General features: G+C 44.7%; 1 protein-coding gene across 1 annotated transcript; it reads right to left on the bottom strand.

Annotated features, from left to right (window-relative positions):
- Window positions 1–578: 578 nt before the first annotated feature.
- On the bottom strand, window positions 579–25,707 carry LOC113407211 (complement factor H-related protein 1-like). The gene is made up of 5 exons (XM_026655397.2): window positions 25,510–25,707; window positions 14,893–15,069; window positions 4,871–5,053; window positions 3,500–3,700; window positions 579–1,226 (listed from the first exon to the last, which is right to left on the bottom strand). The coding sequence occupies exons 1-5, from the start codon at window positions 25,568–25,570 to the stop codon at window positions 1,213–1,215; spliced, it is 636 nt and encodes a 211-aa protein (XP_026511182.1). The 5' UTR covers window positions 25,571–25,707; the 3' UTR covers window positions 579–1,212.

The following is a 25,707-nucleotide window of genomic DNA, read 5'->3' as shown; positions in this document are numbered from 1 at the left end:
CTGAAGAAGTGAAGTTTTTTACTCAGGAAAGCTTATGCCCAAATAAATCTGTTAGTCTTTAAGGTGCCACCGGACTCCTTGTTGTTTTTGTGGATACAGACCCAACATGGCTACCCCCTGATAAGTACTACAGGCAGACTTGCAATAATGTGAAAAACTTCAACATTTACATAATTTCGGGGAAAATACATACACTATAAAAGCTGAAAAAACTGTGTAAGTGTGCTTATTTGTGTATGACACAGGTCCAGAATTTGATCCATTCCCTACATATAGCATCCCCTCATTATTCACTTTATCTTCAGTTATTTGTCTGTGTGGATTCTGATAATGATTCATCTCTGTTACAGCACTATTCTAATTTCCAGTTTATTGCATACAGTGGAAAATAGGAATAGACAATTTATTCACACACTGCCAAATGCATGTATCATGTTGCTATTCAAATTAGTTGCAGGCTTTCATCTTTGTCTCCATTTTTCTACAAATCCTAAGATTCTTTCCCTCTTTACTTTAGATGATGGTCTTAATAAAAAAACCCGAAAAAGTCCAAATAACAGACTTTTTAAGAAGAGTGGTAAATGAATCATACAAATATTTAATTTTAAAAAGGAAAAATAATTAAGACATTATGAGTTTAAACTTCAACCAGAGAAGTCAGTGTTTTCTGTACAACTGTGGTAGATGACAGGATAAATTTTTGGTTGCATGGACTAAAACATTTGGAAGAATGATCACCAACAGCTAACAGCGATGGGCAGAACTCAAAAAAGCCTCCATGCATATCCGAAACTTTCTGTTGTGGTGATTGGGCTAACAATCTGTCAAGATTAATGTTTCTAATGAGACTTCCTGGAGTTCCTGATTTGGGCCAGAGGGAAATACTGCTGCTTTCTGTTTCAGGAAGCAAGAAGTGTGTAATTCAGGATGTGCAGATGTGTACAATTTCCCTTAAAGTTTCCTTTTCCAAATATCATAACAATCTGTAGTTTGATCTGAGTTTGAAATTATTTGCCCATCTGTTGTTACTATTTTATGATTGTATATTTTAAACCGTTGTGACCAATGATAAAAAAAGGGACTGAACTGATACATATCAATTTAATCTAAAATACTGACAAAGGACATAATATGTGAACATTACAAATAACTGGTCAATGGATTTGATCCTTAGATCTGACTTAAAATTATCTGCTTGATGCTTCTTTTTATTCATCCTGAAGTGCCTGTCAGAGAGAGAACAAATACTGAAAATTAGTTTAGTACATGTCAATTTTTTAAAAACAAATATTACATACAAATCCCCTATGGACTGCACAGGAACAGAATATTGATTTCAACAGAATGGCATAAAACTCATACTAGATGGTTTTAACCTTTTTTGGAAAGTAAATGGGAACAAACTCCATCAACCATAATTGCAGTTACCCCTGAACTGCAGCGGTTCAACTGTTTTTCATATTACAAACAATTACTTATTTTGAAGTGGAACTTAAAAGTAGCACAGAAAACCATACATTGATTTACTACATATTACTGTATTTTATCAGTATCCATGGTGTAGTTATTAGCATTTGAAAGTGATGGAATTTTTGGAACAGGGATCTTGAACCTGTTTCATTCCATGACTTCTTATCAGCTGCTTCCAGCCAGCCTTCTTCATATGTATGCACAATTTTTTTGCTTCTGTTCCCATAATGCTATAAAGCAGGTGCCATTTCTCACACTAGTTTACAAAAGGTGATGTGGGAATTGCCACAATAATATAGTCATCCTAATATGGGAAGAAGATCAGCAATTATGATTCTTCTTTATCAGAAGACAGGAGAACTAGAATGATGTAAGACAAAATAGATTTTTCCTTCAATAAATTTGATAGTATTGTTGTACTGGAGATAGAGTAGCTCGCAGTAAGCAGGTCTGATCGATGGGCAGTCACACACCTCAGTGAAACTAATGGGCATGATACTCATCTTTCATTCAGGCTAAATGAGGAAGCAGTTACATGCCCCTTTGTCTAGTGATAGCTGACACAATGGACTAGACCATATGCAAGGCCTGGGAAAAGGCTAGAGCAATTCTGGTTGAGTAGTTTCTCTAGGGATCGACAATAGGAGGGCTGGGGATTAAATGAGGGAGGGATGGAGGGAGTGTGTGCATGCGTGTGTATGTGTGAGCATGCCAGAAAGCTATGGCGAGACAGCAGTAGACGTATTGGTAGCATGGCTATGACAGAAAAGATCTTTTTGGTCAGATTGGTGAATGTAAAGGTAGGCTTGGAATTGTGAGCAAGGAAACTGCCTCCTGTTGTCTGAGCCAACTGTTCAGAGAAACAGGATTTTGTGTCCATACTTTGTAAATAACAAGGGCTGTGTCATGGAAATACTTGACACTACACCATTTTTCCCCCTCCCAACAGAAAAAAAAGGTGGAAGACCCTGAATATTGGCTAAAGGCTTAGGCTAAAAAGTTCAAAGTCAAAGATGGTCAAAAGGATTAAAACGCCGCCTAAAACAGGAGCTGGAGACTTTGCAAAAGGTATTGAAGCAACAGTGGGAGGTTTACCAGAAAGGACTGAGAGATGACATGCAGTCTAAGGCCATGGCTACACTAGTAGTTATGTTGGTAAAATTTTGTCTCTCAGGGGTGTGAAAAAATACCCCCCGTGCAACGTAACTTTTGCCGTCATAAGCGCACATATGCACAGTGTGATGTCAATGAGAGATCTCACTGAACTGATTTGACTATGTCGACAGGAGAGCTCTCTCCCATCGGCATAAGGAGGCTAGGCGAGCACTCTGACAGTGGAACAGCTGTATTGGTACAACTGTGCCGCTGTCAGTTGTAAGTATAGACATGGCCTAAATCTTTCCTTGGGCAGCAGCTACAAAGTATCTGGGCAGACTGAGAAGTTGGGTAAAACTCCCACTCTGGACCGGCAAGGCAGATAAATGAGGTGACAAGCAAACTGACTGCCATGGATCAAAAGGTTTCCCAGGAAGTAGAGGAGACTAGGGGAGCTTTGCCTAACATGTAACCTGTTAACAGTGCTTGCTGAAGCAAGGATTTAGGAGCTAAACATCAGCATCAGAAGGATATCAAAGGACTGCAGACCACAATGGAAGTCAGCTGCCTGCATGAGGAACTCAGCCAGCCAGAGAAGTTGGGTAAGACAAGACACTTGCAAAAATTTTTCTATCCTGTCGGTAACCCACAGAAGCCCAGATGTCAGAGGGTGATTGTCACAACTCAAGTAGTAGTGTGGTCACTTTGCTTGCGAGCTGCATCTCTTTACCGCCATTTGTCTTATCTATTTAGATTGCAAGAGGTCTGGGTCAGGAATCATGCTTTCCCATGAGTTTATATGGAACCCATCACAATAGTGCCACTCTGCCATGCATTTTTATATTTTTTAAACCCTAGAATTCCTCAGTAAAAATTAAGAAATCTTTTAGTCAGATGATTCACTAGTACTGTAGTGTAATTGGAGATTACTTACCTCTTTTCTTACATTTAGGATATGCTAATTTCCCCTCCACACACTGTACTCTAAATCCAGAAGACAGTGGATCCCTCTCATATCCCCATTTACAGTCAAATTCAATAAAATCTCCACTTTCTGAATACAATTTAGTGGTCTCCCTCCATTTCAGGTCAATATTGTTTTTTTCCATCTCTTCTGGGGATGCTGTACATGGCTCTGGAAAAAGAAAAATGTAGTGTCATTATGTACATGTGGATCTATTATTGGAAATTTGATTCACTAACTATATTGACACTGACCCTGTCCCCAAATGCTTTACATAGTTAAATAAAACAGGGAAATATTTTCCGACAAGATTTGAAAAGTAAAGGAGAGATGGTACGGTTGAGAGAACAAAAAGGAACTCTAGAGAAGAAGGCTTTCACACCAAATGGTGTGATATTGTGGGAAGGGACAGAGAGGAGACTGGGACTAGATGAACAGAGAGTAAGACAGGATTTAATTCCATTTTACAATGTGGCCCCTTTTTGCCACTCAGCTGATGCAAATGGGCCAGAACCTAACCATACCTGGCCAACAGAATACTCTCCATGTGGAAGGATGCTCTTTGCTGGTGTAAAGCTAGCAAATCGGGCTCCCTGTTGTGGTCCACCACCCCTTTCGTATAGGTTACATGGCAGGAGAGAAAGGGGACATGTCAAGTTATTCTCGAGATGTGAAGTCAGGGCCCGGACAAACCAGCCCACAAGATAAGTTCACCATAATTTAAGAACCACACAGAGGTAGCTGCCTAACTTTGGAACACTGCACCACAATGTACTCCAGCCATTCCCTTCTCTCACTCTGAGCATATGGAGGTTAGAAAGACACGGGTGTAGAGCAGACTACATTAGTTTTATGACATTAGAGCTCCCACTAGGCAAAAGAGGAATCCGCTGCTGCTCATGTCAGCATCATGTCTACTCCTAGCACTAATTCTATAAGTTACTGAATTGTAGTTCATAGCATCTACTCTAATTGAAAGCTTTTTAAAAATAAAAATATATTTGAATACATCTTTTCACTTACAGTAAACATTGGTTTCATTGTAGTGGGTTTTTACAGGTTTTAACTGAGATATTATTTTGGGGGTACATTCTAAATACTTCTAATAGCATGGCTGTTTGCCATTTCCTGATCTTTTAAAAAAAAATCTGCAGTGATATCCCTAAAAAGAAGGAGAGTCTTCCCCTAACATATTCCTGTCTAAATCAGGAGTAACTCCATTCAGACTGATGGAATTAATGTGGTGTTACACCACAACAAGTGACATCAGAACTGGGCTCATAATATGAAAAATATATACTCATCACAGTTCTTTTTCATATAATAGATTTTTGTACCTACCTAAGCAAACTGGTGGGTTTGTCCATTGGCCAGATTCGCAGTGAACAAATGGAGATCCCCTCATTACGTGTAAACTTTTGCATCTATATTCCACACTTGAACCTGATTCATATACTGGCTGTGCAAAGGCAATGGTGTCTCCATTATCAATACCAGGCGGGGGCCCACACTTTCCAGCAGCCTCTAAAAGTAAATATAGAAATAGAGAATATTTGCATCAGCGATTATTTACAGTAAATGCTATAAGATCACAAATATTACACAACAGCGCCATCAATATACTCGGACAGAGATGGAAAAATCCCAAGGGAACAGCGAAAAAGAATCAGCCTGATATTGGAACTGAACACAAAAAACTAAAACTTTTATCTTTACAGTTGAAGCAGCATGATATTTGTTTATTAACAACTAACACTATGGAACTGATGGCAAAATAGGTAACTAGCTACTCTAGCTTTGTCAAGACCTGATTCCAGGTTGCTTTTCAAACAGAGAATTAGGTTAGTTTGAGATCTTTTGGGTCAATCATCTCTGCCCTACTAATCCCACCATTCTGGCTTAAACACTGACTATCAGGGAAATGGAAAGTGAGAGGCTTTGGCCCAACTCCTCCCCTCCTCAGGCTCATGTGGACCAATCAACCTGCTTTTTATCACTGAGGAGTTCATCCATATACAGTACCTACTCTCTCCATGACCATATTACCATGTAGGGTGTTGGATGCACCCAGCACTTGTCTCAGAGTATTATGACATTACCATAGTATCTGAATATTGATATAGGAGCGAGACTGAGGCTAAAATAATGATAAGAGGATGCAGGCTAAATAGAAGTTGGGATAATACAGGTCCAAGGAGTGGAATATGAAACTCAGAATAACACTAGGGAGATAAATTGGCGTGAATAGTATAAAAATGAGGGGAGAAAGGAAAGAATGAATCTGAGGATAGGAAAGCCTCTTGATGTCCCTATAACTGATGAACTCATAAATGTAGCTAAGCTTTGCCCTTTGGGAAGGTGCCTCAGTGAGATGGATTTTAAAAATAATTAATAGAGAAGCCAAACTCATAATTGGACATTTACTTTCAAATGCCAGCAGCCATTTCCTCTCTCTGCTTCTCTTCTCAGGAAAGGGATTAGGATAAACAAGGTAAAATTTTGAAAATGCTAAGGCTACAAATTAACATGAGTAGTAAAAAAAAAAACTTTACTTGTACTGATCATATAATTTGACAGGTTTCCCTGAGCCCTTTTTGCTTTATGACCTGCTTCTTTTGCCTTATCTCTCATCCTTAGATCTCATTTTTAGAAATGTGCATTTCTAGCACTGGTGGCCATTTTGAAAAAAAGTTTTGCCTTTTTATTTAATTGATTCTTATTAGATGCATTAGAATTAAAGAAATATGTTTCTTGCCCTTTCCTCATTTTAACAAGAAAACATTTTACATATTTAGTGCAATCCTAAATAAAGTCTAGTAAACAAGTATACAAAGTTTTAACAGAAAAATAGAGAGGATAACATGCATCATTAGAGAAAATGACAGTTAGTACATTAATAGTTCACAGAAATCTTAGGAATGGCTGAATAAAGAAGTGTTAAGACATAGGTGAACATGAATATTCCTCATTTTTAGAGGAAAATATTTTTAATAGTACATTTCTATAGAAGAATATATAGAGAATTATTTTTAGAAAAAAAATATGCAGTTAGTAGAATTCTAAATAAAGTTGATTAAACAATTTCACAAAGAATTATTGATGAATGATTAAATTATTTAATGACTATTTAGAAATGCATTGACTGCATAAAAAGCATATATTCTACTAAAAGTAGAGCATTCTATATATGTATTAACACTTCTCCTTTATGCTTCTATCATTAAGAGTTTGTATAATTATTTAATGACTATTTAAAAATACAGTAAATGCATACGAATATTTTCAGCTAAAACTCTGATTTTATATATATTAACATTTCTCCTTTATTTCTGACGTTAAGGCTTTATTTAGAAATGTACTAGCTTCATTAAATTTTTTTTTCTAAAATTAAATAATTAGGGCTGTCAATTAATCACAGTTAATTCACACAAATAACGCAAAACAGATTAACTCAATTAAAAAAATTAATCGTGATTATTTGCAGTTTCAATTGCCCTGTTAAGCAATAATAGAACAACAATTTAAATTTATTATAAATATTTTTTCTTTTTTTTTCTTTTTTAAATATATTGATTTCAATTACAACACAGAATACGTGTACAGTGCTCACTTTATTTTTTTTATTACAAATATTTGCACTGTAAAAAGATAAACAAAAGAAATAGTATTTTTAAATTCACCTCATACAAGTACTGAAGTGCAATCTCTTTATCATGAAAGTGCAACTTACAAATGTAGATTTTTTTTGTTACATAACTGCACTCAAAAACAAAACAATGTAAAACTTTAGCGCCTACAAGTCCACTCAGTCCTACTTCTTGTTCGGCCAATTGCTAAGACAAACAAGTTTGTTTATATTTACGGGAGATAATGCTGCCAGCTTCTTATTTACAATGCCACCTGAAAATGAGAAAAGGCATTCGCATGGCACTGTTGTAGCCGGCATTGCAAGTTATTTACGTGCCAGAAATGCTAAACATTCATATGCCCCTTCATGCTTCAACCACCAATCTAGAGGACTGCTATTAAAACTGGGATTAATCGTGATGTTTTTAATTTCATCATTAATCGTGATTAATTTTTTAATTGTTTGACAACCTTAGAAATAATGCATGTTAACATATATGTATTTCACAATTTGTTCTGCCATTACTACATTATATTGCCCTGGGGCTGAAGCAGAAAATGTTACAGAAGTTTCTGAAAGTCATGGATTCCATGACATGCATGACCTCCGTGACATAATCTTAGCCTTAGTCATGGTACCACTCAATCTAAACAATACTTGCAGATTACTATCTAGTTAGTTTTTAGAATCACAATTTTGGTTTTCAGAAAAAGGTGCTGTTACTCTGCAGATTTATTGTTTTTTTTTTAATATTCATATTCACCCAGCCAATGAAATCCTGGTATATCAAAAAACCAAAAAAAAAAATTAACCAGTAGAGCGGGGTGGGCAAACTTTTTGGCCCGAGGGCCACATCCAGGTATGGAAATTGTATGGCGGGCCATGAATGTTCACGAAATTGGGGGTTGGGGTGATGGCTTTTGCTGGGGGTGTGGGTTCTGGGGTGGGGCTGGGGATAAGGAGTTGCAGTGGGGGTGGTTTAGGTTGGCTACTAGGAAAAACTTTTTCATTGGGTTACCTAGGGAGGTGGTGGAATCTCCTTCCTTAGAGGTTTTTAAGGTCAGGCTTGACAAAGCCCTGGCTGGGATGATTTAGTTGGAGAGTGGTCCTGCTTTGAGCAGGGGGTTGGACTAGATGACCTCCTGAGGTCCCTTCCAACCCTCATATTCTATGATTCTATGAGGGGTTGGGGTTGCAGAAGGGTGATCTGGGCTGGCACCAAGGGGTTCGGAGGGCAGGTGGGGGATCAGAGATGGGGAAAGGGGTTGGGGCGCAGGAGGGGGTCAGGGGTGCAGGCTCCGGACAGCGCTTACCTCAAGCAGCTCCTGGAAGTAGAGGCACGTCCTCCCTCCGGCTCCTATGTGGAGGCGTGGCCAGGCAGCTCTGTCCTGTCTGCAGGCGCTGCCCCTGCAGCTCCCATTGGCCGTGGTTGCTGGCCAATGAGAGCTGCGGGGGAAGTGTGCGGAGCCCCCTGGTTTCCCATATGCATAGGAGGTGGAGGCATAAGCGCCGATTCCGTGGGTGCTCTGGAGCTGGAGCACCCATGGAGAAAAATTGGTGGGTGCTGAGCACCCACCAGCAGCTCCCTGCCCCAGCTCACCGCCCCGCCCCCTTGCTCCAGCTCACCTCTGCCTCCTCCACGAGTGCACCACCGCGTCCTGCTTCTCCTCCCTCCCAGCATTTGCGCTGCAAAACAGCTGTTTTGCAGGGCAGGGAGGGAGGGGGGAAAAGGGGGAACGTGGCGTGCTGGGGGAAGAGGCGGGGCTGGGGCGGGGATTTGGAGAAGGGATCCAATAGGGGCAGGGAGTTGGGGCGGGGAGTTTGGGGAAGGGGTTGGTATGGAGGCGGGGTCAGGGTGGGGAAAGGGTGGAGTCGGGGTGGGGCCGGGGCGGTGGGGGCGCGAGCCCCCCTCCGGCACCAGAGAAAGTTGGCGCCTATGGGTGGAGGGGGGACGTGTTGCTGCTTCCGGGAGCCGCCCGGAGTCCCGGCATGCACAGAGCGGGGCAAGCCCTGGACCCCGCTCCCTGGCTGGAGCTTGAGGACAGGATAAAAATGTCTGAAGGGCCGGATGCAGTCCCTGGGCCGTAGTTTGCCCACCTCTGCAGTAAAGTGACATCACTTTTTTCCGGAAGCTTAACGATATATGGTGTTATCCTGGTCCTATTGAAGTCAAACAAAGTTTCTTCCACTGACTTCAATGGAGTGGGCATTTCACTAATAGTCTCTTGTGTACTGTCTAGCTCATCTGGAAGTGGTAGTGAAACTGTGGTCCTAAATAATACAAAAAAGAGCACCATTATGCAACCTTATTCACATTATGTTATGGGTCAAATCCTGAAGTCCTAACATCAGACTAGTGAAACACCGACAGATCCCGGTCATCGGGGGGCAGGATCAAACCTGGGACTCTGGAGCTAAATGCACGAGCCTCTACAGCATGAGCTAAAAGCCATATGGCCCTTAGCTAAGGCTGTAGTAGACTGATTAATCTCTAAGGCCTGGTCTACACTAGGAGTTTATGTCGAATTTAGCGCCGTTACATCGAATTAACTCTGCACCCGTCCACACCACGAAGCTATTTAGTTCGACATAGAGGTCTCTTAAATTCGACTTCTGTACTCCTCCCCAACGAGGGGAGTAGCGCTAAATTCGACATGGCCATGTCGAATTAGGCTAGGTGTGGATGGAAATCAACGCTAATAGCTCCCGGAGCTATCCCACAGTGCACCACTCTGTTGACGCTCTGGACAGCAGTCCGAGCTCGGATGCTCTGACCAGCCACACAGGAAAAGCCCCGGGAAAATTTGAATTGCTTTTCCTGTCTGGGCAGTTTGAATCTCATTTCCTGTTTGGACATCGTGGCGAGCTCAGCAGCACTGGCAACGATGCAGAGCTCTCCAGGAGAGATGGCCGTGCCATCTCAGAATAGAAAGAGGGCCCCAGCATGGACTGATCGGGAAGTCTTGGATCTGATCGCTGTGTGGGGCGATGAGTCCGTGCTTTCCAAGCTGCGCTCCAAAAGACGGAATGCAAAGATCTATGAGAAGATCTCTAAAGCCATGGCAGAGAGAGGATACAGCCGGGATGCAACGCAGTGCCGCATGAAAATCAAGTAGCTGAGACAAGGCTACCAGAAGACAAAAGAGGCAAACGGACGCTCCGGATCCCAGCCCCAGACATCCCGTTTCTACGAGGCACTGCATTCCATCCTAGATGCGGCCGCCACCACTACCCCACCACTGACCGTGGACTCTGAGGATGGGATATTGTCGACGGCCGGTTCCTCGGACATGTTAGCGGACGGGGAAGATGAGGAAGGAGATGAGGAGGACGAGGCAGTCGACAGCGCTTACAACGCTGATTTCCCCGACAGCCAGGATCTCTTCATCACCCTTACAGAGATCCCCTACCAACCGTCCCCAGCCGTTAACCCGGACACAGAATCAGGGGAAGGATCAGCCAGTAAGTGTTGTAAACATGTAAACATTTATTTTTAACAGAACAGGAATATTAACAATGGGTTTTTCATGATTACTTTGCCCTAGGCGCTTAACTGTTCACTCCCTGGCAGTGCAACTACTGAAAAAAATCTAACAATGTCCGGTTTAGCATGATTGTTCTGCCCAAGCCGCTCTACCGTTTAGTCCCTGCCAGTGCAGCTACAGTAAAATCCGGTCTATATGTCCGGGGATAGAGCTGAAATCCTCCATGGACATCTCCACGAAGCTCTCCTGGAGGTAATTGGAAAGCCTTTGCATCAGGTTCCTGGGGAGAGCGGCCTTATTGGGTCCTCCGTAGTAGGAAACATTTCCGCGCCAGGAGACAAGCAAGTACTCCGGGATCATTGCCCTGCAGAGCATGGCGGCATACGGCCCTGGTTTTTGCAGGCTTTCCCGAAGCATCCTTTCTTTTTCCGTCTCTGAAATCCTCATCAGAGTGATGTCGCTCATGATGACCTGCTTTGAATTAGGTAGGGGAATGTTAGTATTGGGACTGCTTGCCTGTTCCTTTACAGAAATGTAACCGGCGGTTTACAGCCACGCGGTGGAGGCGGGAGAGGGGCAGCATACAGGGATCTTTCCCTGGGACAGCCGCGAGGGGGTGGGACGGGGCAGAGTTCATGCTTGCCGGATTGCTGGCAGCAGGGACTGGCATTGCTTTCAATGTGAAAGGAGGCCAGTGCTACTATTAAAGTTTTAAGCAGCCACAAGTCTACGGCTTACCATGTCGGCCTGCTACACAAATTCCGGTGTCCTGCCCCACTTCTCTGATCTGCACTGCAAGACCCCAGGCACTGAATGCGAGGGCCGAAAATTCGACCTTGTCCTGAGTGCGCATGTGATAGGTGCTGTGCATGGTCTTGTTCACAGAGAAAGACTATGTTCTTTGTTCACAACGAAATTTATCTTTCTGAGGAATTCACTCCCTTTTTCCCATTCCCACAGCTGCGACTGTCTCACAACCTAGCCTGGCATCACACTCCCAGAGGCTAGCGCAGATTAGGCGTAGGAAGAAGAGGACACGGGAGGACATGTTCTCGGAACTTATGGGCTGCTCCCAAGCCCAGGCAGCCCAGCAGACACAGTGGAGGGAGAACTTGTCCCAAATGCACCGATCACACATGGAACGGGAGAAGAGGTGGCGGCAGGAAGACCAGCAGGCGACTCAAACGCTGCTTGGACTAATGAGGGAGCAAACGGACACGCTCCGGCGCCTTGTGGATGTTCTGCAGGACCGGAGGCAGGAGGACAGAGCCCCGCTGCAGTCTATCTGTAACCGCCCTCCCCCGCCACCAAGTCCCATACCCCCCTCACCCAAAGTCCAAAGAAGGAGGGGCAGCAGAGTCCATGAAAACTCTCACTCCACCCCTGCAGACTGCTCTAGTACTAGAAGGCTCTCGTTCCCCAAAATTTGACAAGTCCTTTCCTTCCTGCCTCACCCAAGCTCCCGTCCAAGTTTCACCCCCCAGTTTCATGTGTAGTTGCTAATAAAAAATATGTTTCCGTTAATTACTGTTTCCATCATGTTCTTTTAGAGGAGAGTCTGTCTGAAGGGGGGGAAGGGGGTTGGTAATTGGACAGGACAGTCACCTTTACCAGGGTACAGAGGCGGGGCCAGGTTCAGCAGCAGGGCACACACACATTGCAGTCACTAGTTACCCTGGTCAGTCTGGGAGGTGGTTTTAGTGTTCTGTGGGGGGTGGGGGGTGCTCTGTGACTTTGTGGTGGGGGAGGGCAGTTACAGATCTTATGCAGCGGTCCTTATCCTGGATCACAGAGCCACGCAACAGGGGATCTGTAACCGTCCTCCCCCTGCCGCAAAGTCACATAGCACCCCCACACACAGAGTCCCGAACAGGAGGGGTGGCAGGCTCCGTTGAAACCACCAGTCCACCACTGCGGAGCCTGTCATTCCTGGAGTTTAGAAGCATCATTTGCATCACTACACTACACCCGCTCCCCACCACAGTCTGCATCCCAGGTTCAACACTTTCCCACGAAAACAGTAATAAAGAAAACGGTGTTCATTAACAAAATTGAAGTGATTTTATTTTTAAACGTGTGTTGGAAGGGGGGGAACGGGGTATGTAACTGGAGAGGATACTGAACATTTAGTAGGTAAAGAAACGGGGGCAGGTTCAGCTTCTCTGTACACAAACTGAAAAGTCACAAGTTACCCTGCTCACTCAGGAACCTAGCTTTCAAAGCCTCCCGGATGCACAGCTTCTAATCGCACGGCTGTCTAGCTGGGCGTAATCAGCAGCCAGGCTATTTGCCTCAACCTCCCACCCCGCCATAAAGGTCTCCCCCTTGCTCTCACAGAGATTGTGGAGCACACAGCAAGCTGCAATAACAATGGGGATATTGGTTTCGCTGAGATCACAGCGAGTCAGTAAGCTTCTCCATCTCCCCTTGAGACGGCCAAAAGCACACTCCACCACCATTCTGCACTTGCTCAGCCGGTAGTTGAAGAGTTCTTTTTCAGTGTCCAGGGCGCCAGTATAGGGCTACATGAGCCAGGGCATTAGCGGGTAGGCTGGGTCCCCGAGGATGACTATAGGCATCTCAACATCCCCAAGAGTTATTTTGTGGTCCGGGAAGTAAATACCTTCCTGCAGCCGTCTAAACAGACCTGAGTTCCTGAAAACGCGAGCGTCATGAACCTTGCCCGGCCATCCGACGTTGATGTTTGTAAAACGTCCCCTATGGTCCACCAGTGCTTGCAGCACCATTGAAAAGTAGCCCTTTCGGTTGATGTACTGGCTGGCCTGGTGGTCCAGTCCCAGGATAGGGATGTGAGTTCCATCTATAGCCCCACCGCAGTTTGGGAATCCCATGGCGGCGAAGCCATCTATGATGACCTGCGCGTTTCCCAGGGTCACTACCTTTGAGAGCAGTACCTCAACGATTGCGTTGGCTACTTGCATCACAACAACCCCCACGGTAGATTTGCCCACGCCAAAGTGGTTCGCGACTCACCGGTAGCTGTCTGGCGTTGCAAGCTTCCAGAGGGCTATGGCTACTCGCTTCTGGACAGTCAGGGCTGCTCGCATCCGGGTGTCATTGCGCTTCCGGGCAGGGGACAGCAACTCACAAAGTTCCATGAAAGTCCCCTTCCGCATGCGAAAGTTTCGCAGCCACTGGGATTCCTCCCAGACCTGCAGCACTATGTGGTCCCACCAGTCCGTGCTTGTTTCCCGGGCCCAGAATCGCCGTTCCACAACATCCACATGACCCATTGTCACCGTGATGTCCTCTGCGCTGGGTCCCGTGCTTTCTGACAGGTCTGTGCTACTCTCAGACTTCAGGTCCTCACCGCGGTGCAGTAGCCTCCTCGCCTGATTTCTCTGCATCTGCCTCTGGGAAAGGTGGATGATAAGCTGCGAGGTGTTGACAAAGGCCACAACTGCAGCGATGGTCGCAGCGGGCTCCATGGTCACAGTGCTGTGGTGTCCGTGCTGTCACTGACCAGAAAAGTGCGCGAACTGATTTCCCGCCGGCGCTTTCAGGGAGGGAGGGCGGGAGTGACGGACGGATGACGACAGTTACCCAAAAGCACCCTCGACACATTTTTTTACCCAGAAGGCATTGGCGGCTCGACCCAGAATTCCAATGGGCAGCGGGGACTGCGGGAACTGTGGGATAGCTGCCCACAGTGCACCGCTTCCAATGTCGACAGTTTCCCCGTTAGTGTGGACTCACAAAGTCGAATTACTGTCCTTAGTGTGGACACACACGTTCGACTTTGCAATATCGATTCCACATATTCGATTTAAGTAAAATCGAACTACTCTCGTAGTGTAGACATACCCTAAGTGATCTCAGCGCTATTAGAGGGGACAGAGCACCACAGCCAGGAGGTGTGTGGGTTACACTAGGTACACTGAAGTCAATGTTAACTACTCAACATGAGCAGGAGTGGCAAAATTTGGCCCTCAACCTTTACTCAGAAGTTACTCAGGCCAAACTCCCATTGAAATCCACTGACGGTTTGCTTGAATAAGGAGCGTAGGGTCTGGCCCAATGTGAGAATTTTCTCATTAATGCTCCACATGACCATTGCCAAGAACATCACAGACTAGAAATAGATTTGCTTTCTGGCTTTCAAGTAAGCATAAACTTGTACATTAAAAGAAGAGATACAGGGAAGCAAACTCTTCTGAATGAGAGTGAAGTTTTTGTTTCTAATAATATCATCACTATTAGGCTATTTTAGAAATAGGAAAGTAAAATACCTCTGCATTCTGGTGGTTGGGACCACTTCCCTTGCTTACATGTTACCGTTGGAGACCCAATAAGGCTCAGACCTTGTGTACATCGATAACGCACCCTCTCGCCAGGGAAATAGTTTCGCTGTTTAGCACCTAGAATCTTACCATCAGAAATCTCCGGTGCAGGTGCACATCTCATATCTGAAAAGACACATGAAAACACAATCACTGACACATTCCCATGAAGGACATCAGGTTAGCTAAAGCATTTACAGTATTCCATTAATTGTGTACAAATTCTATTCAAATCCTCTAGTGATTAACCAGTCCTGTTTAGTGGAACACTTTAAATTGCAGAGAGGTGACAAAAAGGCTTCCAATAGTGAATTGATTTGGGTTAAGATGCATGGATGGGTCAAGATGCAAGTCAAACAAAATCACAAGTTTCTGGAAAACATTTCATACTTGACAAATCAATCAAACTTTCTGACCAGCTCTCTACACATCATATTGTGCTCTTCCTCCCTAACCCACTTGGAGTTTATGCTCTGTGGCTGAGGTGGCTATGACAACTAAACTCTGCCAAGTTCTCCCCCAGAAACAACAAGGGCAAAGCCATGTAAGCTTCTGCAATAACTTCTTCTGTTTCTCTTCCATGCAAAGGTGGTAGGGCCTTCAGGACTCCAAATCTGTGGCTCTGTCTTTGCAGGAGCCACTTGTCTTTCCAATTTTCATTCTGGCCCCTGACAACACAGCTCCAGCATGTGTCTGACTAATGGTTCTCAAATCCATGAGGAGACTTTGCAGAGTGTTAGTGGCCAGTGTCAGCTCTGCTTAAAGAATCATTGTAAAAAGAGCAGAGGGGAGCTGGGTTTCTCACTTGGAGCATCAAATCATCCTCTTTTGACTGTTCTGTGTCTGTAGCACTGCTAGCTACTAGAATGAGATACTGTTTATATATTTACAGCCTAAGGATCAGTGAATGACCTACCTGCTTGACAGACCACCTCCTTTCCCAAGAGATATTGGCATTGGAACCAGTGAAGGCCCTGGAGCTATGGCTGCACTGAGTGGAAGGGCTTCACAAAATTGGCAGCTCTCCAAAAGCTAGGCAGTCCAACCTGGGCAGAGCTGGGCCAATGTGACTTTGAGGAAAGGTGTGTAAGCATATGCTGCACCTTCCTTGAAAGGACAAGCAGCTAAGCACAACTCTGTTTACATAAGTGGGAAGAGTCTTTCTTTTGGAGCTGCAGCCTTTAGCTGTTTAGTTCCTGTTTCAATCTGGGTTGCAATAATGGGAAGGAGGTATAGACAGCAATTCCAGCAACTGGATGGGGGGAATATTACCAGATAGTTAAATGCACTGTATCAGCTGGCCAGCTGGCAGAAAACAATTGATGAGAAGTAGGGCTCAAATTGGGTTGTGTCATAGACACAGCACTTTTTTGGGGGGGAGGGAGGGGTTATTTTATATGCTTCACACTCTGAACTTTCATGTGGAAAACTAAAGTAAAGATCATGAGGAAAACCATAAAAATAGTGTAACCGATGCCAAGATGCCTGCCTGGTTCTGCATTTAGCTTGGAACAATATTTCTAAGTGGGGTGAATACCTTGTGAATCTAAATGGGGTTGGCTCAGATGCCCAACTATTTCACTTGTGATCAAAGCAGGTAAAATAACCGAAAGAGTATCACAGAACTCTACAGAAGACAGAGAATGGATGGCATTTGGGAGATAGCCACCGCTTTCTCCCCCCTCAACCTCCAACCTCTAATGGTGGAGTCAGGAGGATGCTTCCCTGCCTCTAATGGCTCTTGCTGCAGACTCATGCAGACATCACAAAATCAGTTATGCTCAGTTGAATATTTTCAAAACCATGCAGACTAGAACCAATATGTTTTAATGAAGGTTGAGATTCTGATGTCAACATAGGACCCTGAGAGCCAGAGAGTAGGTTCCTATTTGTGCCTGTGCCTTAACCCAGCCCTGCCCAAAGGTGTATGAAAATCACACTCTGAGGCAATCAAGTTTTGAGCATCTGCAGAATCTCCTGAAAGTAACATCTCACCTTGGTATACCAAGAGAGTAGCGATTAAGAGAGTACCACCAACTTCCCAACCCCCAGCTTGAGCCCTGGTGAAAGGGTGGGACTGGCTCCTGCATAAAACTCCCAGAAGGGGATAAAAATGTAAAATAGAAAGAGCAACATTTATCTGAATCAGCTCACTACAGCTACTAATAGACTCATAGACTTTAAGGTCAGAAGGGACCATTATGATCATCTAGTCTGACCTCCCGCATGATGCAGGCCACAAAGGCTGACCCACCCACTCCTGGAATAATTCTCTCCCTTGACTCAGCTGTTGAAGTCCCCAAATCATGATTTAAAGACTTCAAGTCGCAGAGAATCCTCCAGCAAGCGACCCCTGCCCCATGCTGCGGAGGAACGCGAAAAACCTCCAGGGCCTCTACCCTGGAGGAAAATTCCTTCCCGACCCCAAATACGGTGATCAGCAGAACACCGAGCATGCGGGCAAGATTCTCCAGCCAGACCCACATTGACCATTGATACTAATTACCAGCGATGGAATGTTATTGACTTATTGACTAAAATCACGTTATCCCATCAAACCATCCCCTCCATAAACTTATCAAGCTTAATCTTAAAGCCAGAGAGGTCTTTCGCCCCCACCGTTTCCCTCGGAAGGTTGTTCCAGAACTTCACCCTTCTGACGGTTAGAAACCGTCGTCTAATTTCAAGTCTAAACTTCCCGACGGCCAGTTTATATCCATTTGTTCTCGTGTCCACATTAGTACTAAGCTGAAATAATTCCTCTCCCTCCCTGGTATTTATTCCTCTGATATATTTAAAGAGAGCAATCATATCCCCCCTCAGCCTCCTTTTGGTTAGGGTAAACAAACCGAGCTCCTCGAGTCTCCTTTCATACGACAGTTTTTCCATTCCTCGGATCATCCTAGTGGCCCTTCTCTGTACCCGTTCCAGTTTGAGTTCATCCTTTTTAAACATGGGAGACCGGAACTGCACACAGTACTCCAAACGAGATCTCACCAGTGCCTTGTATAACGGAAGCAGCACCTCCTTATCCCTACTAGAAATACCTCGCCTAATTCATCCTAAGACCGCATTAGCTTTTTTTACGGCCACGTCACATTGCCGACTCATAGTCATCCTGCGATCAACCAGGACTCCGAGGTCCTTCTCCTCTTCCGTTACTTCCAACCGATGCGTCCCCAGCTTATAACTAAAATTCTTGTTAGTCATCCCTAAATGCATCACCTTACACTTCTCACTATTAAATTTCATCCTATTACTATTACTCCAGTTTACAAGGTCATCCAAGTCTCCCTGCAGGACATCCCGATCCTTCTCCGAATTGGCAATACCTCCCAACTTTGTGTCATCCGCAAACTTTATCAGCCCACTTCTATATTCGGTTCCGAGGTCAGTAATAAATAGATTAAATAAAATCGGACCCAAAACCGAACCTTGAGGAACTCCACTGGTAACCTCCCTCCAACCTGACAGTTCACCTTTCAGTACGACCCGCTGCAGTCTCCCCTTTAACCAGTTCTTTATCCACCTCTGGATTTTCATATCGATCCCCATCTTTTCCAATTTAACCAATAATTCCTCATGCGGTACCATATCAAACGCTTTACTGAAATCGAGGTATATTAGATCCACCGCATTTCCTTTATCTAAAAAATCTGTTACTTTCTCAAAGAAGAAGATCAGGTTGGTTTGGCACGATCTGCCTTTCGTAAAACCATGTTGTAATTTGTCCCAATTGCCATTGACCTCAAGGTCCTTAACTACTTTCTCCTTCAAAATTTTTTCCAAGACCTTGCATATTACAGATGTTAAACTAACAGGCCTGTAGTTACCCGGGTCACTTTTTTTCCTCTTCTTGAAAATAGGAACCACATTAGCTATTCTCCAGTCCAACGGTACCACCCCCGAGTTTACAGATTCATTAAAAATTATCGATAACGGGCTTGCAATTTCTCGCACCAGTTCCTTTAATATTCTCGGATGAAGATCATCCGGTCCGCCCGATTTAGTCCCGTTAAGCTAAATGGTTTGGTTCAGCTAGTAAAATGGCTGCCAACATACTAGCAATATACTATGGTATGAGTTCCAGCAATGATAATGTGCAAGAAGCATACTCAGGGATTCCAGCGACCAGATGGGGTCTACACTATTTGGTGAAGTCTGCTCTCAGTTCTGGCCACAAGTTGGCAGACCAAACCAAATGTTTCTTAGTAAGATAATGTTGGACAGTAGGGATATGATAAATCTACTTTGGTTGGGTCAGCCAAATATCAAACAACACCTGTTTGCATTCAACTGTTCCTCAACAGTTTCAGAGAGGCCAGCACTCCCAGAAGGAAAGAGACAGCATGAAGACCTGTGGCTGACCACTAGGTCCAAAGATTCAAGGCAGTGCAGAATAAGGAACTGCAAGACACATCCTCACTAAGTATATGTAGCATTAGTTCATGAGTGTTCACTCAGGTCCTGCAGAATGCAAAATATGAGGCAGTTACTCACCTTGTGCAGTGATGATGGTAATTCAAGATGTGTCCCCCTGTGGGTGCTCCACTGTAGGTGTATCTGCGCTCTTGCGCCTCTAATCAGAGATTTTTGGTAGCAGTGTCCATTGAGCCAGCACATGCGCACTCCCTCCCTCATGGTCTGCCTTGAGGCTATCTAGCACTGCGCAGGTGAACCCTCCTCAGTTCCTTCTCTACTGCAGACCCCTTGTGTAGAACTCTGAAGTAGAGGGGAGAGAGCACCCATAGGGACACACATCTTAAAGAACCATCATTACTACACAAGGTGAGTAACTGCCTCCTATTTTGCATTCTGCAGGACCTGAGTGAACACTTATGAACTAATTGCACAGGCATTCCTGACAGCTCTTAGCTCCAAACATTGATATGGAGGATCACTTCTGTGAAAGCCACTTGTGCACTGAACCTTGTGGTTGTATAGGTGAGCTCCCCAGCCTATTAGGGAGGCATCCATCCTACTTGAGGTGAAAGGCATCCATTATTAAAGTCAGCATCAGTGGCGGTTGCATGAATGGAATGCCTGCTCAGATATTGGATGGGTCTTTCCACCAATCCAGGGAGTGCTTTACTGTGAAGGGCAGTGATAACAGTTTGGTTAGTCTGTCCCTGTTAGGGGAATAGACAGATGTGAGCTGCATCTAAGACACTTCATGAACATCTGGGCATTTGGAATGACAAAGGTGCATGCTGCCATATGACCTAGCAGTTGCAGACAGTTCCTGGCCGATGTTTGGGGCTGGTCTGGATGTCTCTATGAGACTTGTAAGGGGGGTAAGTCTGTGTAGTGGGAGGAATGCTCTCACTTGTACTGCATCGAGGTTGGCGCTGATAAACTCCAGTCGCTGTACTGGGGTTAGTGTGCCGCTATGATGGAGAGTACGTTGGAGAATACCCTGGGTGAAGCCATCTGTACTGATAAAGGTCCTGCCCAAAGGTAAACCATAGGAATCTCCTGTACAATGGTTATATTGAGATATGGAAGTAGGCGTTGTGTAGGTCAAGGGCCAGAAATCAATCTCTTTGCTCTAGAGCTGGAATGATGGCTGCTAACATGACCACCTTGAACTTCTGTGCCTTCCCATATTTGTTTAATACCCTTAGATCTAGAATGGGTCTCCAACTCCCTTCGCCTTGGGGATCAGGAAATAATGGGAGTAAAACCCCTTGCTCCTAAGTTGTGCCAGGAACTGGTTCTATGGGCCAGAGGCATAACAAATTATCTACTTTCTGATGAAGTAGCTTCTCGTGAAAAGGGTCCCTAAAGAAGGATGGGGAAGGAAGGTTGGGGAAGGGATGTGAATTGAATGGCGTAACCCTTCGAAATAATCTCCAGGACTCATCTGTCAGAGGTGATATTTTCCCAATGGCTGTGAAAGAGGGCCAGGTGAAGGGGCGTAATAGATGTGTAGATGGCTGCTGATGTTGCAAGGTATAATTGTTCAGGCCCTCGACTAACCCGTCAAAAGTGCTTAGAAGAGGTGGTTTGAGAGGTCATGGATTGGGGTGCTGACTGATTCCGTTTCTGAGCTCTGGTCCTCTTATGTTGCAGCTTGTAACTGTACTGAGATGGTTGGTTTTGAGGAGGTTGTGATCTGTGCTGTGACTGAGAGCTATATCTTCTCTTCTGTTCTGCAGTGTAGATTTCCGGGGAGTGTAATGTGACCTGGAATCCTTCAAGGTATGTAGAGAGGAATCTGTCTTCTCCGTGAAGAGCTTGGGCCCTTCAAACTGGAGATCTTCTTTGGGCAACACAGAAAGTTGTAGCTAAGAAGCCTGCATCATTACCACTGTCATGGAGACTAAGCGAGCCACTATATCAGCTACGTCCAGTGCCATCTGTAGCACCATTCTGGCTATTAACTGACCCTCTCTGACAATGGCCTGAAAGTGCTCCTTTTGCATCTCAGGTAAATGTTCCAGAAACGCAGTGAGTTTCCCATAATTAATAAAATCATATTTGGCCATGACAGCTTGGTAATTCACGGCTCTAAACTGTAATGTCACCGACAAATATGCAATCCTTCCAATCCCGATCGGATGGGGTTGACTTGGCATGATGTTGCATGCCTCGTGCTTTAACTGCATCCATTAGATGGAGTTGGGTTGCGGATGTTGAAACAGGGCAGTATGCCTCTTTGGGAGGGTTGTAATATTTTTTGTCAGCTCTCATGCTGGTTGTTGAAATGGAGGCTGGTGTCTGCCAGATAACTTTGGCAGGATCTAGAATTGGCTCATTAATTGGGAGGGCAATTCTGGATGAGGAGAAGGTGTGCAGAATATGCACCAGCTCGTGATGTGTATCTGCCACCTCCTGTAGGGGAATGTGCATCTCATCTGCCACCCTCTTGGTATGATCCAGAAAGTTTTTAAAATCATCACCTACTGATGGGGGGCGGGGGTCATACAGCCTCATCTGGTGGAGATGAGGAGAAGTTTGCTGGAGGAGCTTCCCCTTCAAACCCTTCTTCCTGTTCTGCAAAAGCTTCTTCCTCCCCTGGCTCAGGAGCTCTGGACAACCAGGCTGTAGGAGATTGTGAGAGACACTGGACAGCTGTGATGTGTGAGATGTCTACATCACCTAAAGATCCCAATATGGCCTTGGAGAGGGGGAAGGGCATGGGGGAAGTGGGGTTGCCCCAGGGGCCATGTACCACAATTGTGGATCAGCTCGATGGAGTTGAGAAGTCCCCTTATATTGTGACAGCAGGCCAAGATGAGGGGCCAGGGAAATGATCTCCTCCTTGTCACTGTCAGACTTGTCACTGGGTAAGAGTGGCACTGAGTGGGGTATTGGTGATATATGGCCCGGAGCCGAGAGCGATTCCAGGCACTGGGATGTGCTTGGTACCAGGGCCCTGGTATCAAGTAATGGGGATTGCTGTTCTCCCCCAGTTGTCAGGTCTCCAGGGTACCGGAGCTCATGTGATACCGTGGGCTCACTTGGTACCGGAGAGGATTGTCAGTGGTACGTTGTCAGTACCAATGGTTGAGAGGGTGTAGAGCACTCCCTAGATGGGAGTTTTTAGTGGAGGCCCCCTTCTGGGTACCGTGCTCCAGAGCTACCGGTGCCGTGGCTATCAAGGTGGTTGCACTGGGGAACCCCTCTGGCTGGCCAACCACTCAGAATCCTTTTTATGAGCCTTTACAGGGGGAGTCTGCTGGTTTTTTCCATGACTCTGTCCCCTTTGAAGTTAAAGGCTCGGGGATGATCTGGGGTTGGCACCGGAGTCCCCTGGAGACTGAAGTGTCTTCTCCATAAGGAGGAGTTTTAACTTCAGTTCCCAGTTACTGCAATACCACAGCTTTAGCTGGTTGTATGGGATCGCTTCCGAGGGATATGGGACTCTCCCTGGCACCAGATACTCTTCTTCTTTTCCTCTCTTTTTTTTTTTAAAAGTGATTTTTTTTAAAAAAAAAGAGAGTGTCTTCCAAACACTCTGTGGGAGGGGAAGGATCACCCCAGACAGGAAAGGAAACAAACACATTCTTTTTCTTTTTCTTTTTTTTTATCCCAATGGGATAAAAAGTAAACACTAACTATTAAGGAGAACAAAAGAAACAAAAACAACCACTACTTATGCTAATGATGCAGATAAGGAAGGGACAACTGCTTGCTCCATTCGAGGACAAAGGAGGTTGAGAAGGAACTGAGGGGGGTTCACTCCTGCAGTGCTAGATTGCCTTGAGGCAGACCATGAGGGAGGAAGAGAATATGTGTGGGCTCAAGGGACACTGCTACCAACAATCTCCCATTAGAGGTGCAGAAGCACAGATGCACCTACAGTGGAGCACTTATAGGGACAGTATTCGAAGAACCACCACCAGTTTGTGTGGATTATCCTGAACCAACTCAGTCTGTATTCCTAGAGAGGTGGTTACCCTTTTCATAAATTCCTGGTACATTTTATAATCGTCTAGGTCAGGGGAAGATGATTCTGAAACAGGAGCCTCATCTGTAAATAATGAAGAAGTGTTGAGTGAAAGGATTAGTGTCAATCTGCTCTACTGTCTGCTGAACATCTATAACAGGAGGGTCAGAAACTGGAGGGATAATCTCCTTCAGCTGCTGGGTACCAGTGCTGGTACACAGAATGGTAACAGTTAGAGAATGGCACTTTGATTGAGACCTAGCGGAATGCTGACTATGAGAAGATGACCTGGAGTCTGGAGAAACCCCTCAGATTCCAGAAAGTCCACTGCTGTACTTCATGCAGTACCATGCTCAACTCCAAAGGAAGCTATGTCTCAGTCTGCTCCTGTAAAAGTTATGCACAATGACCTGCACAATGAGGAATAAGGAGACCTGCACAATGAGGAATAAGGAGATGCTTAAGATCTCCTGTAATGAGATCCCAATATTTAGGATCCCACTTCTAGTCTGAAGAAGAGCCAGCATTGGAATGCCAAGCTGGCAAGGTACTGTGTGGAGCAGATGGGTTGTGGGACCTGAACCAACATATGATGGAGAGTACAGAGGAAGCATCTGGGGCTTTCCTGATAAAGGGACCTGCTGGACAATACAGCTTCAAGACTCTGGCACTACTTACAAAGGCTCAGTTCCCAATGGCACTGAATATGTCAGTGCCAAGGAGGATGCCAGTACCATGCTTAGAGGAATAGGCAGAGCCTGGACATTGTTCTGCACTAATAGTAATCCAGCACCAACAGGCATAAAATATCACTGGCTGATGCATACACCTCAGGTGTTGTAGATACCAAAACAGTAACATGCATTGCAGCAGAAGTCTATGCTTTTGAAGGTCTTGGCCATGAAGTCTATGCTGTTGAAGGTCTTGACTGGCCATGAGGTGTTGGAGTCGACAACTCTGCATTGATTGAATGTGGGAATATGGGGATGAGCCTCACAGGACCTGGTTTAGCTCTAACCTCACTAGTGGTCTTCTTTGAAGAAGATGACAATGAAGACTATGATGACTTTTTCTGGTTGAAGAGGCTGAACTGATGGATGACTTCTGCTCATTGCATGTTAGAGAATGATATCTTCTTTCTGACTCTTTTTGACATGGGGAGGCCACGAAGTCTGGCGGTGTGCTTAGAGAGTCGAATCTGAATCCCTGTATGACCAAGTGGCTGGGTTCCAAATGAGGACACAAAGCTGCTTCCACCAGGACATCTCAAAGTAAAACTGCCTTCAATTTCTTTGACCGGGTTTTAAACCCCCTACAAATAGGGTACTTATGCATAATGTGTCCTTCCCACTTCAAGCAGTGGGAGTGAGAATCGGTGACTGTCATAGATTTGCTACAGTCAAACAGCACTTAAATCCCAAGGATTAAGACATGCCCTGGTATTGAAAATAAAACTTGAAGAAGAACAAGATAAAAACAAGAAAATATTTGAAAATGAGTACCACTATCTAAACTACAGCTATACTAAACCATTTACAATAAAAGAATGCTAAAAATATTTCTAATGGGAAAGATGTGAGATGCTCACACTGTCCATCTATGGGTGGCAAGGAGGAACTGAGACGGTTAGGGCAGCTTTGACCATTTATGCCCTTAGCTACAAGCATGAATGTGCAGGAAAAGTGCATGCACCACTTCGACAAGTACCACTATGGGAATATGTTCTCTGGCTTCGATGAACTAGTGCACACACAACCAAAGTGGAATGGACAGGTGCAAGCACTTCAAGACACAGGGACTATAGTGGATCACAAATTGAATGAGTCAAAAGTGTGATGCTGTTGTGGAAAGGGCAAATGTCATTCTGGGAAGTATTAATAGGAATGTCATATGTAAAACAAGAAAGGTAAATGTTCCACCCTAACTACTGTCTACATAGTTAGAAAGTTAAGTCCCAAAACAAGTTACTTTGGGATGCTGTATAATCCCCATCATTGGAGGTTTTAAGAACAGGTTACCTGTCAGGGATTATCTAGGTATACTTAATCCTGCCTCAATGCAGAGGGATGGACTAGACGACTTCTCAAGTTCTTTTCCAGTCCTATGATTGTATGCTCCCAGTTCACCAAAGTGCACCTGGTCTTACTTGTTTTAATTAAAATACAAAAACCTACCTTTGCAAATTGGTGGTTGGGACCATTCTCCATTTTCACAAATTACATAATTTAATTCCATACTTTCAAATCCTTCCTGACATTTATATTGCACTCTAGCACCAGGCAGATACCTTCCCTCCTTATTATTTACAATATCAGCATTGGTAACTTCAGGTGGAGCGCTACATGTTGCATCTGAAAAGGGAGAGAGACAAA

Source organism: Terrapene carolina, unplaced genomic scaffold (assembly GCF_002925995.2).
Source record: "Terrapene carolina triunguis isolate 2854851 unplaced genomic scaffold, T_m_triunguis-2.0 Scaffold210, whole genome shotgun sequence".
Taxonomy (NCBI): Eukaryota; Metazoa; Chordata; order Testudines; family Emydidae; genus Terrapene; species Terrapene triunguis.
This window is presented reverse-complemented; position numbering and strand designations above follow the sequence as displayed.